An 18,246-nucleotide genomic window follows, 5' to 3' on the forward strand; every position below is an offset into this window, starting at 1 on the left:
CCGGCTAAGGTGACCCAGGGGGTCATGCAGCCAGCTGCCGCAGTTAAGATGAGGAGCCAGGAAATCTCCGTCAGCTGATGGAGATCCTGGCTTCTTCCCTCCCCCCCAACGGCGGCGACACGCCTCCGTTTCGGAGAACGGAGGGCATCGCCGCCCCCTCCCTGCCCACAAACAGCAGCAGACTGTCAATCACTACCAGTCTGCTGCCAGTCTGCGAGTGGGATCGTAGATCCATTCTGCACATGCGCAGAATGGGTCATGCATCTGCGCAGATTCCTGAACATCGGGAATCTGCGTTCAGCAATGCACTAGCGTGCACTGCTGAGTCAGGCCCTGTGTCTAGCCTATGAATACTAATCAACTGGATAAAGTTCCACAAAGTACATATTTGAGGTTAGGCAAAGTGATATTAATTAATTTTTTATTTATTTTGATCTCTCCATTGTTTTGTTTTGCATCGTCTAGAGCAGTGGTTCTCAAACTCGGTCCTCAGGACCCCACACAGGTCATGTTTTGCAGGTCACCCAGCAGGTGTACAGGTGTAGTCATAACTCACTGATACATTTTAAAAGGTCCTCAGGTGGTGCTAATTATCTCACTTGTGATTCTGTAAGGAGACCTGGAAAACATGCATTGTTTGGGGTCCTGAGGACCGAGTTTAAGATCCTGTGGTCTAGAGCTTATTAAAAATATTTCAGAATGCAATCACAGCATTAGTAATGACGACCTTTGCTGAAAGATTAAACATTACGGGGCTGATACAAAGTTGAAGTCAATTTGTGGCCGTATCTTGCATGTTTTCGCATTGTGCATGCTCAGGATCCGAGCATATGTCAGTACAGGCAATGCAGTGCCGGACGCAACTCAGTAGCATCTCTACTAGAGAATGTGGCAAAACTGGGCTGTAGCGGGGAGTATGCAAAGTTTTGCAAAAATAATATGTTGACATTTTGCCTGCCGACATTTTGACAATGTCATCAATATATCAAAGTCTACATTGTGAATGTCAACATGTTGACTGTAAACATTCATCAAAAGTCAACATCCCAAATTTCGACATTCAGACCATGTCGACAGCTGCTGTGGAACTACACATTCCAGCATGCCCTGCCACAGTTTCGCTATTACGGCATGCTAAAACTGTGGCAGGGAAGACTGGGAAGGTTGGAATGTGCAGTTCCACTGCAGCTGGAGGGCGGGCGACATACAGCCATAAACTACCCAAAAACAGCCATATCAGTGGTGAGATGGGCAGCACTAGAAAGAACACAGGGCTGTCATTAAGAATGAAGGGATAAAATAATAGGCTTCAGGATATTCTTCCTGATCTGTTGACTCCCCATCAGGTGGGATTTGTCAGAGGTCATCAATCAGTAAAAGCAATTAGGACTGCCCTTGCGGCAGTGATTGCGATATCCCAATCTTCAGCTCCTGATTGCATGTTATTGAGCTTAGATACACACAAGGCTTTCGACACTGTGGCATGGCCTCATCTGTTTCAGGTTCTTGAGAAAGAAGACTTTGACCCCTCATTTATACGCCTTGTCCAATATTTTTACACTTCTCCTACAACTTCTCTAATTCTTAATGGATCACATGGCCCTCCAATAACAATGAACAGAGGAACACGACAAGGTTGTCCCCTCTCACCTTTATTGTTCAACCCGGCGATCGACCCCCTCTTTAGAATCCTACAATCTTCCCCTCTCTACTGGAATTCCAATAGGTAATACTGAAGTCAGGGTCACGGCTTTTGCTGATGATGTTGCTTTATATCGATTGAATTTTACCAAGGCAATCTTATCGATTGCGGTGGAGCTAGAGGGGTGGAGCCATCTCCTGTTATCTTACCTGGGTAGAGCAAGTTTAATAAAAATGGTGACCTTCCCACGCCTGCTTTATATAATGCAATCCTTGCCACTCCTACTTACGCATAAGGACACCTTAAAGATAAACACTTTGGGCTCGATCCAATTAGGTGCGATGGGTGCGATGTCCCATGGCAACGGCATTAAAACGCCGACAACGGCCCGGCACATCGCACCCTTCGCAGCCCGACTCGCCACTGAATTCGCCTGAATTTGCTCGCTGCCCTATGGGGCAACAAGCACTTTCAGGCGAATCCGGGCGGCCGTCAAGCACGGCCACTTTCGCGATGACTGGCACACGCGAGTACATCGCACCTAATTGGATCGAGCCCTATGTTTAGAAAGTTCCTTTGGAAAGGAAAACGTCCTAGAATAGTCCTCTTAAAACAGACGAGAAACAATGGAGGAATTAATTTTCCACACATAACCCATTATAACCACGCATCTATTTTGCGCTTCTTGCGAGATTGGTTGCACAATAGCAATATCTACACTGATTCCACTATTGATAAGCAGTTTTTACCAGGCGGAAATTTAATTAGTTTTTTACATCAGCATTATGCAGAGTTTAGCCAGGAGATACGAGAAAACCCCCTGTTGTGGTCAACGAAGAGAATGTGGCATATTTTACGCCATCAAAACAATTTAAACTCTCATAAATCTTTATTTCTACCCTTTTTAGCCAGTTCTAAATTTCAGAATGGACTTGCAGCTTTTCCTTTCACTATATGAAGGAGAGCGGGAGTAAAGGATGTGAGTAACGTGGTGGATATCCCTAATAAACGTTTATTAACTTTTGCACAGGCCAGAGAAACATTCCCAATAATTCAGCAATTCCCATTAGCATTTTTTCAGGCGCAACATTACGCAAGTTCAATAATACGGAATTTTTCTGACTCAGATTGGCAAAATACCATTGATTGTATGTTACGATCTTTCACCCTCCCCCCCATCCTCCCCCACCACCGTTGGGAGGGCTATAACCATACACTATACTATACTGAGAAAACAGATGGACCATGAACGAGTTAGCTCAGGAGTTAGCCAATGGCACTCCTCCTTTATTTGACTAATTTCTGATACTTTACTTGATAATCTGCGTACTTCATGTAGACTTTTACCTGCGGCGCAGTATCAAGAAATGTTTCTTAACATTTTTCATACATCTTACTTTACACCTCACAGACAATATTTGGCAGGAATGACCACCTCACATAATTGTCTACGTTGCATCAAGCGGACTTCCTCCATTGTTTCTGGTCTTGCCCATTGCTGCGTCAATTTTGGCTAGCGGTCAGGAAATTATCTTTGGACAATCTGGTAAAATATATTCCATTTACTGCAGAGTGGGCTATATTTGGGATAGTGCCCGCCACGCAGAGAGTTGCAAGGGGATGTAAAAAGCTGGTTTTAGCTGTTAGTGCTGCTGCTCGAAAAAAGTCATCTTGCAAAACTGGATTGTAAGTACTCCTCCCTCAATACAGATGTTTCAAAACAAATGATTCCATATTTCTAATATGGATTGGGTGGAGACCTCTTTGAACAAGGAACGTCTGACCTCAAAATTATTCTGTACGTGGGAGAGCTATATTTCCACTTTACCTGCAGAGTTCCAAAGTAGAATCAGGGATGTTTTTAAAAATACCTTATGGTATGAGCAGCGGCAACTTCTGGGAGATCTGCCATTTAGCACGTAATGTGTATGGATAATTTTGCTTCTCATCTACGACTGGTTCTGGAAGTTGGGTCTCGTTGCTCCGCGCGGCTTCCCCCCCACGCAAATGATTTCTTGTTTTGAACATCTTCTAGAATTATATTCTATTTGTTGCGGCTATTGTTGAATAGTCATTATTGTTCATGGATACATATGTAAGGTCTGCTATCCTTCTTTTGTTATGAGACTCTTATTCATCTGAATGTTTATTAATTGCCACATCATTGTAATATTAATATTGCATATTGAACTTTGTATTTTTACATTGTTGGAGCTTTATACAATAAAAAAAATAAAAAAAATGAAGGGATATTACAGGTTTGTGCAGGAATTACCAAGTTGTTCCTACCTCCATGGAGTCACCAAGGAGAAATTCATAAATAACAAAGGAAATCAGGTTACCACTGGTCATTTGGTCTGATATTACAAGATGGCCGCCATAGTACAGAATACTAATCTGTAACACCAGCTGTGTAAACTAAAAGGAAATGAAAGGAAAGTAAAAAATACAATCGTAAATCATTTCAAAATATCACATTTTCCCTGATAGAAACTTTCAAATACATTAAGGGTTTTTTAACAAGGTACAGGAGGAAACATTCTGAAAAAGAAAAGAAGTATTAGAACACGAGGAGATGCACTGAAACTGGAGGGAGGGAGATTCAGGGGAAATTTGAGGAAAAAAACGTCTTCACTAAAAGGACACTTCTATAAATCCGGAATTTAATAAATATACTCCTTAATGCTCGTTACTTTAGTTTCCACACGCTCTCATTCCTCTTAAGCACAAATGGGAGATTGACCTGGGTTTCCTCACTGATGGCAGTGGGACTGTGTGTTCTATAACATATACCATGCCGTGTGTCCACTACCAACAGATTCATTATTATATACTCCACAATCTTACCATACTCCTTTTAGTCTGGTCAGGATAGGTGTCAGAGACTCAGCGCACTGTCCTAAGTGCCATGCTCCTTAATGTGACTTTTAGGGGCATATTCAATTGGGGGCGAAAATAGCAAAAATCCCGCACCTGCGAGGTTTTTCCTGCTGTTGCAGGATTTTTGCTATTCAATTAGGTGTGCGTTTTTTCCTATTTTGAGCGCTGGGAGTTTTTTTGCGCACCTCCAGAGTACGACCAATTTTTCGTAAAATCCACAATTTTAGGATAAAAATGCTCTGGGACCCCGGCGGCACCCCTTCTAATGACTAATTAAGCAAGTGGAGGTTTCCAATCAGCTTAATTAGTCAGTAATACTCACCTTCCGAAGTGCTGTCTTCTGCATCCATTGTCTCCTGCAACGATGGTGAGTATGTCAGTGTGTGTCAGTGTTTATGAGTGAGTATGTGTGTGCATGAGTGTGTGTGTGCCCCCTGGTGTGTGTGTGTATACAGTGTGAGAATGCTCCCCCTAATGGGTGCTGGGAGAACTACATCTCCCAGCAGCCCTTGTGCCTCCCTGGAGCCTTTAAGCAGACCCCGGGACTCTGAGCACTCCCGGGAGGGGAGCAGTAAGAAGATGGAGGGGAGGCCACCGGGAGCCTCAGAGACCACCGGAGACCCCTGGGCAGGTAAGTGTAATTTAAAAAAAAAAAAAAAAATTTGGATACCGCGGGTATCAGGAGCGCGCATACCTGCGGTAACACAAAATTGGGTGCAAGTTATTTTCCTCACTAAACCTCGCGCCCAATTGAATATGCCCCTTAGCATCTACTGTGAGCTTGCTCAGGCGTCTTGTATTTGGCAGCAGGTCTGGTCTCATGTGAGGCACAAGGCCCTTATATTGCCCTGGGTTCACCCTAAATTATGTTTATTTGGAATTGACTTTAAGGAACTTTTTGATGTCACATTGTATAGATGGGACTTTCCACATTAAAGTTCTTATTGCCAGGTCATGGTTTGCTCCTGAGTGTCCCATGAGTGACCGACGTTGGTCAATGACACTACATGACTACATATTTTTTTATGTATACCCCAAGCATGGCAGACGTAGCCCCAAGTGGCCTGTGTGCATGAAAGTAAACAGGCTGTTAGCCTGGATGGAGTAACAAAACAGAAAAGACAAATACATCTGAAATTGAAGTAGACGGAAAGAGTTGAATGGGATTGCATAAAGTGTAACATTTGGAAAACATTTAGTTGAAGACGAAAAAAAAAATCAATATTTATAACCATAAAAAGTTACAACTGATCTGAAGGTAAACAGCTGAGGCATAGTGACCCAGTATAAATGATGGTTTGCTATCATACCAGTGGTAACACACTGTATGAACGCTGTCACTGGCATTCATAGACTGTGCCAGCACTCATGTGATGCAACAGTACAGTATGAGCCAGCAAATGCAGATTTATGTATCAGATTCCTTTGATCTAAAAAAACTTATTATTATTATTATTATTATCCTTTATTTATATCCACAGCACCTTACAGAGTACAACAGAAACAGAATAAACAAAACAATAAAACAGTAACTTTCAGTACAGAACATTTCAGGACATGGGCATTGTTTATAAATATTGTTGCATCAGCAATTATAATACCAAAATAAGCATCAGGGCGGCAGAACCCAAGGGATAGGTGCCATTTAGGCAGTAGGGAGGAGATGATGGTGTGAGGGAAGAGCTTACAGACAGAGGTGACACAGAGGGAAAAAGCAGTGAGCAAGGAGTATGGGGCAGTGGGATAGGATGGGAGCTGGAAGGGTTTGATGAAGAAGTGGGTCTTGAGAGTTGAAGTTTTATAGAGAGATGGAGAGTCTGATAGGGAAAGGGTTCCAGAGAAAAGGAGCAGCACGGGTACAGTCTTGGAGGCAGGAGTGGGAGGACGTAATCAGTAGGGAGGAGAGATGGAGTTCATAAGTGGAGCAAAGTGGGCGGGCTGAAGTGTGACGGGAGATAAGGTCAGAATTGTAAATAGGAGAGGATTGGGTGAGGGCTTTGTTAGTGAGTGTGATGAGTTTGAATTGGGTTCTGAAGGGGAAGGAGAGCCAGTGTAGGGTTTGTAGGGGATGGGAGGCAGATGTAGTAAGTTTGGAGAGGAAGATGAGCCGAGCAGTAGCATTGAGGACAGATTGGTGTGGATAGAGGTGGGAGACAGAGAGGCCAGATAGGAGGAGGTTGCAGTTGTCCAGTCTGGAGATGACCAGTGAATGCTTTCAGGGTGAGAAAAGGTGTAATCCTGGAGATACTTCTGTGATGGAAACAGCAGGATTGTGACAGGTACTGAATGTGTGTTTTGAAATAGAGGGAGAAGTGAAGAATACCTCCAAGACAGCGTACTAGCGGGCGTCACAAGATGGTGGTACTGTCAATAGATAATGAAAATGTGAGGTGAGTTTATTCGGGAGGGTGGGAAAATGATCAGCTCAGTCTTAGACAAGTTAAGTTTAAGAAGCGCTGGGACATGCAGGAAGAGATAGCAGAGATACAGTTGGAGATATGAGTGAGGAGAGAGGGGGAAAGTTCAGGGGAGGAAAGGTAGATCTAAGTATCACCAGCATAGAGATGATATCGGAGGCCAAAAGAGCTGATGAGCTCACCTAAGTAGGATGATGAAAGGTAGGATAGGAGAGGTTCAACCAGCTTCTACCTGACAGTTTATAGAATGTACTTGATCAATTGTAGCTAGGAGCTTATTGGTTGCTGTGGGTAACTTCTCCATTCTATAGGTTTGATACATTTGCTTCTGTACATAACACAATAGTCATACTTACTCCAGTTGACCACACATAGTAAGTATAGGCAATAGCTTCCTTTTTGTAAAGTGAGTAGACTTGCTGCAGCTTATCTCTATACACATTGGCCTCGGTTTCTTCATTGGCAAAACTACGGACAGTTTTCATTGCAGAAATGGTTTCCTCTGCAGTGCTGTTGGCCTCTGCTAAAGCGGTCTGAACTTCTTTGGCAAGATTCTATGTGATGAACAATGAAAACAAAAACAAAGGAAACATCTGGGATATTTCTCAATCTAACACAGAAGCACTTTCATAAGCACATCTATAATAATAGCTGCCAAATGTTCTGGGCTATCTGCAGCTCAAGAGTAATGTATTCTAGAGGCATCATCACCAAAATGAATACACATCCAGATGTGACCTCCACTGGATATACCATGCTAGAATGTAAACACACAAGTACTATCATCATTGGGTCCTTCGCTATAATTATGATGTATCAAGCCTTGGAGAGTGGAGACGTTGCAACCAATCAGCTTTGGTCGTTTATCTAGCACAGTCTTTGAAATGACAGTTAGAAGCCGATTGGCTGCTTTGGGCAAATTCTCCACTTTATTTCTCACTCTCTCCCTAAATCATGATACATCTTCCCCCTCCCCCCTCCCTCCAAGGCAGGGTAACATGCAAAACTACAGGAAATATGTAATTAAATAATTAAAATAGAAGATATGGTGTAATACGAAGTAACCAGGTATTAGCTTGTATCTAAATAATTACTATCATTGCTGTTATTGTAGCATTGCTCAGGGGTACACAGTACCATCACCTTTTTTTTTGTTTGGGTCTAATTGTGAATTCCTAAATAGAATAAATAGTTTGAGAAACAGTCAGAAATCAGAGGCATTATGTCAGAAGTGAACACAATAAGAAACTGCACCCTTATCCAGAGTATATTATAGATCTTGTATCAACTTGTAACTTATTATCATTGTACTATGCACCATGGTATAAACTAAGACTCAATGGGGTAAATGTGTCCCGTGTGAGACTGTCTGATGTTTTAAAGTAGCAATAATTTAAAAGGCAAAATCAACCTGGTTTTGCTTTTAAAATGACTGCTACTTTATAACATCGGCAGTCTCGTACGGGACTCGTCGATGTCTAAAGTCTACAGGCTCTTACATTTACCGCTATATGTTGGTTATTGTCCATTATATAAACACCAATCCGGATTATGCTGGTGCCTACTTCATTTTGCTGAACAACCTGTTGCTGAGCAATAAAAGATTTCTGTGCAAAACAAGTATTGTACTGTCTAATGATTACAGCAAACAAGAGCGACAAATGTATGGCACTTTCAAAGTGCATAAAAATATAGATCTAGATTCGGATTTTATAAATTCACATGAAGTAGGAGTGAATGGGTTGATTCCCATATTTAAAGCTAAATGTGCATTTTTAAATCTGAAATTATATGAATATTTTGTAAATCATTGTGTATTTCAAGTACAATATACATTTGCTATACACAATCATTTTATCAGTTCAGCTACATACTGTAAGGTGTACTGTGGTTTTTCAAGTTACAGACTATGTAAGAATTTTAGTATAAAATAAAGCTGGCTACACACGGATTCGGCGACACAACTCCAGCACAGTTGCAGAATACATGTAAAATAAGATGTGTTTCTTCTTTTGCTATACCAGCGAGAAACAGTTGCGTCATACTTGCCTACTTTTGAAAAAGCTTTTCAGGGAGATTGTGAAAGTAACACCAATGAGCAGGGCGGTAAAGTGGACGTGTATGGTTACATCTGAGAGGCGTGTCACAAAATTTACTTACATCCAAATGTAAATGAGCCACAAAGCAGTTAGTAAGATCGACTTGTTGATTAAAACACACTGATGCTTTTTAGAAAATGCATGTAGCCATAGGGATCATTATGCATTATAACCAATGCAGGGAAATTATACTAATTATCCCATTTGAACGTATATATCTGTGTTTTTTAATTTATATAACAGCATCATAACGGGGGTCAGGTGTAATCAGGGAGATTGCTAGCCTCTTCAGGGAGATTGCTTCTATTTCAGGGAGTCTCCCTGACAATCTGGGAGAGTTGGCAGGTATGCAGTAAGATGAATCCAGCATCGCAGCTTCAAGTAACAGGAGCACGTCTGGGGAAGTTAATGTAGTTCTAAAACCTTAATGATATTGAATAATTGCTGATCTAGAGAAGATATTGACAATCTCTTAAATTCACATTCAGGGGTCTATGTACTAATAATCGCAGAACTGCAGAGATTATTATGTATCCATCTTACTGGGAATATTTTAATTTTTACTGAAAATATCCCTGCTATGTACCAAGAGGAAGTCACAGGGACAGCGGTTGCGGTAACTGTTGTTCCTGCAAGTTATATCCCTGGCAAATAGTAGCAGTCTTTCACATTTGTAAAAGACTTCTCCAAGGGAATCTGACCATACACATGCGCACAGTTTCAGCTGCTGAAGCTGGCTGGGGGCGGTGGGGGAGAGATCGAAAGATCTCCTGTACCTGGAGCCTCCATATGCTTACAGTGGTTTGTAATCTGAAGATGGTGTAAACTACCGGGACTAAACTCCGAAAAGCTTCACTTTATTGAGTTTAGTACATAGGGGTCAGATCGTAGTCCTCATTGACAATAATGGGGACTGTGATCTGATGTGCTAATTAGCATTTTGCCTGAGAATTCTGTAAAATATCCTCCATTGTGCAATTAGTACATAGGAAAGATACATAAAATTATTAGTTTCTGTATAATTTTCTGTAAAAATCAGCTTGATACATAGGCCCCTTAATTGCATTGTATTTTTTTCTCAAGCAATAAATTGCATGAGATTAAAAATGTGTCATTAAAAGTCACCCATACCATACAGCCATAATACAGCCTAATGCAGCTACAAGTTCACATGCATATATAGAAACAGACAGATATGACGTGTTGGCTTGTACGTATATAGCATTTATACTTAAAAAAATACATAACACAATTGTTACAGGAAAGAGAGAGAGAGAGAGAGAGATAATAACAATAGTGTTCTTTTATTGTAACCATATAGTGTATATATATTGCTATCCAGTTGGTGTCCTTGAAGATTCAGGTATGGCCAGGCAGTAAGTTTTATCCGCAGACGTTCTGTTTATGGGTCAGCAGTAGCTCTCACATACCACAGTAACTGCATAACTTAAATATACGTAGAGTAAATAATCTGATGTTGGGGCACTCACTAATTAGTTACAGAAGCAACAGGAACTAAAAAAAGATGACGTAAATACATTAGTTAGGAGCCAGACCTATGCTTGCTGGGTAGGAAACAGTACCCTAGGTGTGGCTCCAGTGTCTCACATTACATGATGCAATGCACAAGTTATATTTAGGTTCTGACTAATAGCAGGAAGAAGGTGGAGGATGGCAGGTAGCTATTAAACAAAACACCACTGATATATACAGCAGAGTTGTTAGCCTCGTGATCACTCTATTTACTGTTCTGCTAATTACTCCAATTACCTAATGTTCTAATGGGATGTAGTTATGAGACTGGAGGCCGTGATGCCCCCGGTCTCAATACCGACAGCTGAATCCCGACCAGGGACTTAAGACAGGCGTCGAAAATACAGAGGCCCATCTTAATCCCTACGCCAGAATGCCAAATGACGCTAGTCCGAACGAGGTAAGTCCGGGGTGCCCTTAGCGTTAGCCGCGGGGTGGGGGGAGGGTTAGGTTTAAGGACTGTAGCGGGGTTAGGTTTTGGTGGGGAGGTTAGGGTTAGGCACCCCTAGGGGGAAGGGTTAGGCATCACTGGGGGGGTGTTAGCGTTAGGCATTAAGGGGGGAGGGTTAGGTTTAGTCACAAAGAGGGGGTGTTAGATTTAGGCACTAATGGGGAGGGTTAGGGTGCGGGGTGGGGAGGGTTAAGGTTAGGCTACAGAAAGGGAAGGTTAGGGGGGGGAACGGGGGAGGTTATACCAACCATCGGGATGCTGCTGTCGGTATTCTGACAGGAGGCATCCCGACAGCCAGCATTAAATATCCATTCTATTTTAATAAGGTGAAGAAGATGTTAAAATTCTTTTTTTTACATTGTATATTAGGAAATGTAGGGGCAAAATGGTGAGTGACCTGCTGCATCCCCCACCCTAATTTATATAGACAGCGCAATTAGTTCTAGAACACTCCGTAACTCCAACTTCAATAGACAGGAGATGGAAATTTCAATATCACTATGAGCTCATCTGATATTTTGTACTATATTCAAGCAATCATAAAAAGTTTATGTATTAATAGCTATCAACATTAGAGAGTTTGTTTAAAGTACACACTGCTAACTACAGATCTGGGACTCATAACTATCCGTAATAACAGGCACTCAATCATTTAGAAAATGACAGTGGAAAAGATGATCTGCCAAACTCAGCAGAGGAGAAGGGGGTCTACACACCTTGTAATATTTGCCATAAACCCTGGAAACCAACATGATGATGGGGAATCCCAAGAAGGTCAGCAGGGAGAGCTGCCAGGACAGGCTGAACATGAAGGCAATCACTCCTGTAGCTTTAAGAACGCTGCGCAGGAAGACGTTAACATTTTCAGAAACCACGTCACTTACAATGGTCGTGTCAGATGTTAAACGAGATATTATGTCACCTGGAAGTAATGACGATACATGTATTATTAAAGACTACCAGTTCTTACACAGCATATTAAAAACAGGGACAGCTAACCCATACAACTTTCCTCCAGAAAGCTACAATAAAACTACAGGAAAATGCCAAAAAATTTGGAAATATCTGTTTAAATGAGGGATATCAGGCATATTGAAAGCAAGGAATTCCAGATAGGTGTAGGTCATACCTTAATTAGGCAAACAACATCCTAGCATACAGTAGTCAGGGTAATGTAGAAAACTGCCAGACCACCCTCTTCATTTATAAGGAATACATACGGGAGACCGTCAGTCGGGATGCCTGCGGTCTGAAGTCCGGCAGCGGCATCCGATGCTCAGAATCCCAACTGCGGCTCAGTAAGTATCCTAATCCCTCCCATCACCCCCTAACCCTCCCTTCCTGCATCCTACCCCCCACAGCAGCCTAACCCTAGCTTTTCCTGTTAGTGCATACATCTAACCCTCCCCCCTTGGGGCCTAAACCTAAACCTCCCCCCTTGGTGTCTAACCCTAGTCTCCCCCCTCCCCCCCCCCCTGCTGGTGGTGCCTATCCCTAATCCTCCCCCACACCGCAGCTTAACCCTAACCCCCTGGTGGTGCCTATCCCTTATCCTCCCCCACACCGCAGCTTAACCCTAACCCCCTGGTGGTGCCTAAACCTAAGCCTCCCTCTCCCTGCGGCCTAAACCTAATCTGCCCCGCTATACTTACATTCGGGATGTCAGCTGTCAGGGTTTCCGGCGTCAGCATCTCAAGTGATGTCGGGATTCCGGCAACGGGATTTCGACCGCCGGCATACCGACTGCCAGCATCTTAACTGCATTCCGTCTATAATTAGGGTTATCATAACTGCAACTTGTTGAGCTTGTTAGGAGCTTCAGTGCCCAAGACAGTTAACTTTCCAATGTTTCACGAGCAACGGTGTCTAAGGTATACATGGAAGTCTAAAGGAAAATCATCATTTGCAGTAGTTGGAAGCTTGACTACTAAGCACTGCAAGAAGGTCATAAGATCAGATAAATCATCCTTTACAATACATTTTTCTAAACACAGACTAGTGCATGTGTGGGGTCCCACAGACAACTCTACAGAGTTTGATGCATGTTTCTTACATTGAAGAGTTCTGGTGGTTGCCTAATGATGTGTGGTGCATTTTCCTGGCATGGTTTCAGTGTAGTCATTCCCTCAGAAGACCAGGGTAAAAGGCAAGGTTAACGGCAAACATTACCTCATAGGGAGAGGATCTTCGGGGACTGATAAGTACCAATCAGGTGTCAGTTAAGTGACTTTCTTTAGAAGTATGGTGTTGTATACTTCCTTCACAATTCTAGACATTAATCAACCCAAGGCCACAGTGTACACAGGCCGTACTGTCTGACAAACCATTAACTGCCGTCATATTTGTGTTTCCATCTTTTGTGCACTACCTGTAGCATGATCACTGTCACTGTCAATAAAGTTATAAATGGTGAACGAGTTTTAAATTTGCATGTAATACAATTTATTTAATAGAAGCAGCATAGCATAAATATAAAAAGAGAAAGAGCACTAGTTTGTTTTTATCATATATTATAGTTCTCTGCTACACCCTAGTGGATGATTGCTATAGTTACATGGTAAAAGAAATAATGCTGTCCCATAGACCACTAATGAACATTTGAAGTAAATTTGAGGGATGTATCTTGTGTGAATTTTTCTCTCCAACTGCGAATGAATGGGTGTAACTGGGCTATAACAGGGTGTTCTCATTTAGGTAATGTTCAGAGAGGCTATGCCAATGGAAATGAGAGATATGCAGAGCTATGTGGATGTGAACGTCTGTTTTAACCATTTACTCTAACTAGTTGTTACTAGCTAATAATTTTTCTCAAAATTGTCAGGTTTTTTTATTAGCTAATTATTACACACGATTCAGTATAATTTTAACAAATATGCAGATTTGTTAATAAAATCATGCTAAATAAGGGTTAAATAGCTCTTATATACATAATTTGATCATTTAAAATAATTCTACTTAATCCGAATGGATATCGGCCACATAATTTTACAGTGTTTTTACGTGATCGATCACTAATAATCGGTCGCATTGGAGAATGGGGGTCACTTGTTGCTTTGGAGAATGGCAGTCACTTGTTGCGTTGAAGAATGGCGGTCACTTGTTGTGTTGGAGACTGGTAGTCACTTGTTGCGTTGGAGAATGGCGGTCACTTGTTGGGTTGGAGAATGGCGGTCACTTGCTGCTTTGGAGAATGGCAGTCACTTGTTTTGGAAAATGGCGGTCACTTGTTGTGTAGCTGAATTAACATTAATTGTGTAGTAGAATGGTGGCCACTTGTTATGTAGAATAAAGGGGAAATTAGCTGTGTAGGAGAATGGGGGCTATTTGTTGTGTAGGAGGATAGTGGCCATTTACAATACAGGAGAATGGCAGCCATTTGTTGTGTAGCAAAATGGCGGCTCTTGTGTAGGAGAATGGAGGCCATTTATTGTGAAGCAAAATGGCACCATCTGTTGTGTAGAAGAATGTTGCCCATTTTCTGTGTAGGAGGGAACTTTGTTCTTGGGTGTGAAAAGTTTGTCTCCAACAAGACTACAATTGTTTTCTTTAACAAAGATTGTAGGCAATAAAATGCATTCACCAGCTTTTACTAAAGCCACTGATCAGGGCCACTTGCTGGGAAATAATATGCGTGGGAAACTGTGACTTTTCACAGACGATGGGGTAAATCAACCTGGTTTTGCCTTTTAAATGACTGCTACTTTAAAACATCGGGCAGTCTCGCACGGGACTCACCGATGCTTGAAGTCTGCAGCCTATTACATTTACCCCGATGTCTGTAATGTTATTCTCCCATTGTTGGCAGAAGGAGATACTAACCTGTATGATTCTCATCAAAGAAACCAATCTCCTGTGCTATTAGGGAGCGGAAGAGCAGGTTGCGTATTCGGATATTCAGCCTTGCGAATGTGAAGGTAAAAATTCCACCCCGTAGCCCGGCAGAAAATGAGCTGAAAAACAACGTAACTTCTTGTGTTATTAGTTAATACTGATATTTTTTTTATTTTAAATATTAATAATGTTATTTGAAACAACGGTTTTGCCGGAATATTACAGTAAACAAATGACAGGTTGCACAATACACAGTACAACAGATTCAATCAATGTAATATTGTGTACCAGTCTCAGCATGTTATACTAGCTTCTACCTGGAATGACTTGTTGGAAGTTCAACAAGAGCCGCATGTTACTGAAGTGTTACAGAACATACAGGCACCAGAATTCCTGTATATGGCTACACCTATGTCATGGCAGTTCTCAGTAAACTAAGGATCCCTGTAATTAATTACTATTGCAAACTATTTGTGTACTGAAAAGTTATTAAGGAAAGTAAGCAATATGGCAACTGCCACTCATGATATTAAATGCAGATTGCAGACTAATGTGGCTCGGTGTGCAGTAAGGTTTATGCTCATATATTAAACTAAATATTAATAATGTACTGACAACTGTAACTAATTAGGACATAGGAAGTCACCAAGGATATAATTTATATTACTATATTAGATATGGGTCTTCCAACCAATTTATTATTTCAGTTGGGGTAATTAGCTTTTCTTTCTGACATCAGAGCTCAATAGTTATAGAAATATGATTTACAGGAGTTTGCATATAATGTATATATAATGATATATCACATATATAATGATATCACTCTTATGATACTAGATATAGAGAACACAAACCCTCCTTATAAAGAGTGTATTGCTGGACTTCAAAGCTAAATTTACAATGCAAATATTATTTTTTCTTTCTACAGGTTGAACATTAATGTGTGTTGTTGTATTTCACTTGGTGTGGTGCTGCGGTTACCATAATTTGCTTAGGACCATATCACGCCAGAAAATGAGTAGTGAACTAGGATATTACCTCCCCACAGCCAGGACTGCTAGTATTACAACCGCATTGGAAAACTGCTTCAAACTTCTTTGGACGACAATATCATCTATGACCAGTCCTGTGTAATATGGACTGAATATTTCTCCTGTGATAAAGGAAAACTGCATTTGTAAACTGATAACTAGCCCCTTCACAAACAAGAGGCTTTATGTAGTAGTCCTGGCTGCCTTAACCCTGTTTATCATTCAAAATCAAAGTGCACAATAATCTCTTAGCACTTCATTCAAATATATTATCATAACAGAATATTCTGGCAATAGATTGGCATTAAGTTATTAAATATATTTACAAATATTGTGTATATATTTATATATATATATATATATATATATATATATATATATACACACACCTTAATCATACAGTTAATATTAAGTGAGGACTGAATGTCCTGAGAAATGTGAACAGCTACTGCAGCTGGGCCATGAAGAGCAGCACCCCTTAGATTTTCACTTGCACATTTGAGTATGCTTGTCACGGATGTGTTTGGCTGTGGACCCAGACTGAGGTTTCTGTCTGGAGGTCTGGGCAGAAGCTGGGGTTCTGATATAACTTTTCCTTATGCAATCGAGAAGAGTAGAGTGGCATGGTAAAGTCTGGTACTGGACACCGGGATTGAACCGGAATACTGGGCACCGGGTTTGAACTGGAACAGTTGGAGCCTGGAGCGCTGGTGATGGAAACTGCACTGGAAGTCACAATGCTGGAGGAACTGGAGATAATACTCTAACAACTTGCAGCAGGATTTAACAACAAAGTAGGGATGGCCATCGACCATCAATGTTTTCAAAACATGAATGATTGCTGGCCAATGTTAACTAGTTTTGCCATCAATAGTAGAGAACCAATGGTTCTCTGCCTTCGATGGATGAGTAGGAGCCAATGTATTTTTTTTTTAGTGGCAGGATTTAGCTTAGCCTCGTCTCATTGGCCTCGAAACCCCTCCTCCATTTTTGATTGGCCGGCGGCCCACCATGCCCATAGCAGTGGTGACCATTGATAGGATGCAAACCATCAATGGTTCACCATAGATGGTTTGTGTGGACACCCCACCGATGGTCATCCATATAACAAAGCATTGGCAGCTTTGGAGTGTTCAGGAAGCTCCCTATATACCCCAGGCTGTCCAGGGATTGGCTGAGAGTATCATGTGATTGCAGACTGGCTTCTGGTTGGCTTTTAGCTAATCTCCTGATCCTGACTCTCATGGCTGCGCCCATCTCTGATTCTGAAGGGAACTCTGGCGTGGAGCACACTGTGGATATGCAGAGAGAATGGCAAGCACTAAGGATTGAAAACAATACTTCCACATGAACTCAATAGTCCAGGTCCAGCACTACCAGCTGGACTGCAAACTCTGCTGTAATCAAGAATCTGCAGACCTCACAGACAGCAAGACTCTCAGGTACATAATCAGCCTGGAAGGGAATCCAGCAACACAGACACATACTGCAGCTTGTATGGTGAACAGATCTCTCAGGCAAATCTGGAAATCCTAAACCTGCAGGACAAGTGAGACAGAGCACAGCTGTGGAGAGACCTGGTCACCACTGCTTTGTGACAATGCTTTACATAGTAATGATCTATTAGTAAACCGTTCTTAAAAGTGTTTAAGGTGTGAGAGATTCATTCATTTCCTTCACCAGCTTCTTCGGTCTTCATGATTAGGTAAATGTGTTTGTTGGGGAGCATTAGAATTATCTGAATAACATTGGCCTAGATAACATTAATACATAGTTTTAATACATAATACATTTAATACATAGTTTTATGACACCCAATCCCCACTCTGTACCAGTCTGCACCTCCAATTTCCTACTCTGTACCAGCCTGCACCTCCAAATCCCCACTGTGTACCAGCCTGCACCTCCAAATCCCCACTCTGTACCAGTCTGCATCTCCAAATCACTGCATTGTACCAGCCTGCACCACCAAATCATCACTCTGTACCAGTCTGCATCTCCAAATCACTGCATTGTACCAGCCTGCACCTCCAAATCCCCACTCTGTACCAGTCTGCATCTCCAAATCACTGCATTGTAGCAGCCTGCACCACCAAATCATCACTCTGTACCAGTCTGCATCTCCAATTTCCTACTCTGTACTAGCCTGCACCTCCAAATCCCTACTCTGTACCAGCCTGCACCTCCAAATCCCCACTCTATCAGTCTGCATCTCCAAATCACTGCATTGTACCAGCCTGCACCTCCAAATCATCTCTCTGTACCAGCCTGCACCTCCAAATCCCCACTCTGTACCAGCCTGCACCTCCAAATCTCCACTCTGTGCCAGCCTGCACCTCCAAATCATCATTCTGGACCAGCC

General features: G+C 41.9%; 1 protein-coding gene across 1 annotated transcript in view; it reads right to left on the reverse strand.

Annotated features, from left to right (window-relative positions):
* The window catches only part of ABCB9 (ATP binding cassette subfamily B member 9), a 55,308-nt gene that overhangs the window by 25,237 nt on the left and 11,825 nt on the right, over positions 1-18,246 (reverse strand). The window contains exons 2-6 of the mRNA XM_088449048.1: positions 15,892-16,006; positions 14,842-14,972; positions 11,739-11,944; positions 7,296-7,493; positions 3,932-4,060 (exon numbers count right to left, since the gene is read on the reverse strand). Coding sequence (XP_088305174.1) covers positions 3,932-4,060; positions 7,296-7,493; positions 11,739-11,944; positions 14,842-14,972; positions 15,892-16,006 — 779 coding nt within the window. The remainder of the gene's footprint in view (positions 1-3,931; positions 4,061-7,295; positions 7,494-11,738; positions 11,945-14,841; positions 14,973-15,891; positions 16,007-18,246) is intronic.

Source organism: Taudactylus pleione, unplaced genomic scaffold (assembly GCF_031769625.1).
Source record: "Taudactylus pleione unplaced genomic scaffold, aTauple2 ptg000479l, whole genome shotgun sequence".
NCBI classification, from domain to species: domain Eukaryota; kingdom Metazoa; phylum Chordata; class Amphibia; order Anura; family Myobatrachidae; genus Taudactylus; species Taudactylus pleione.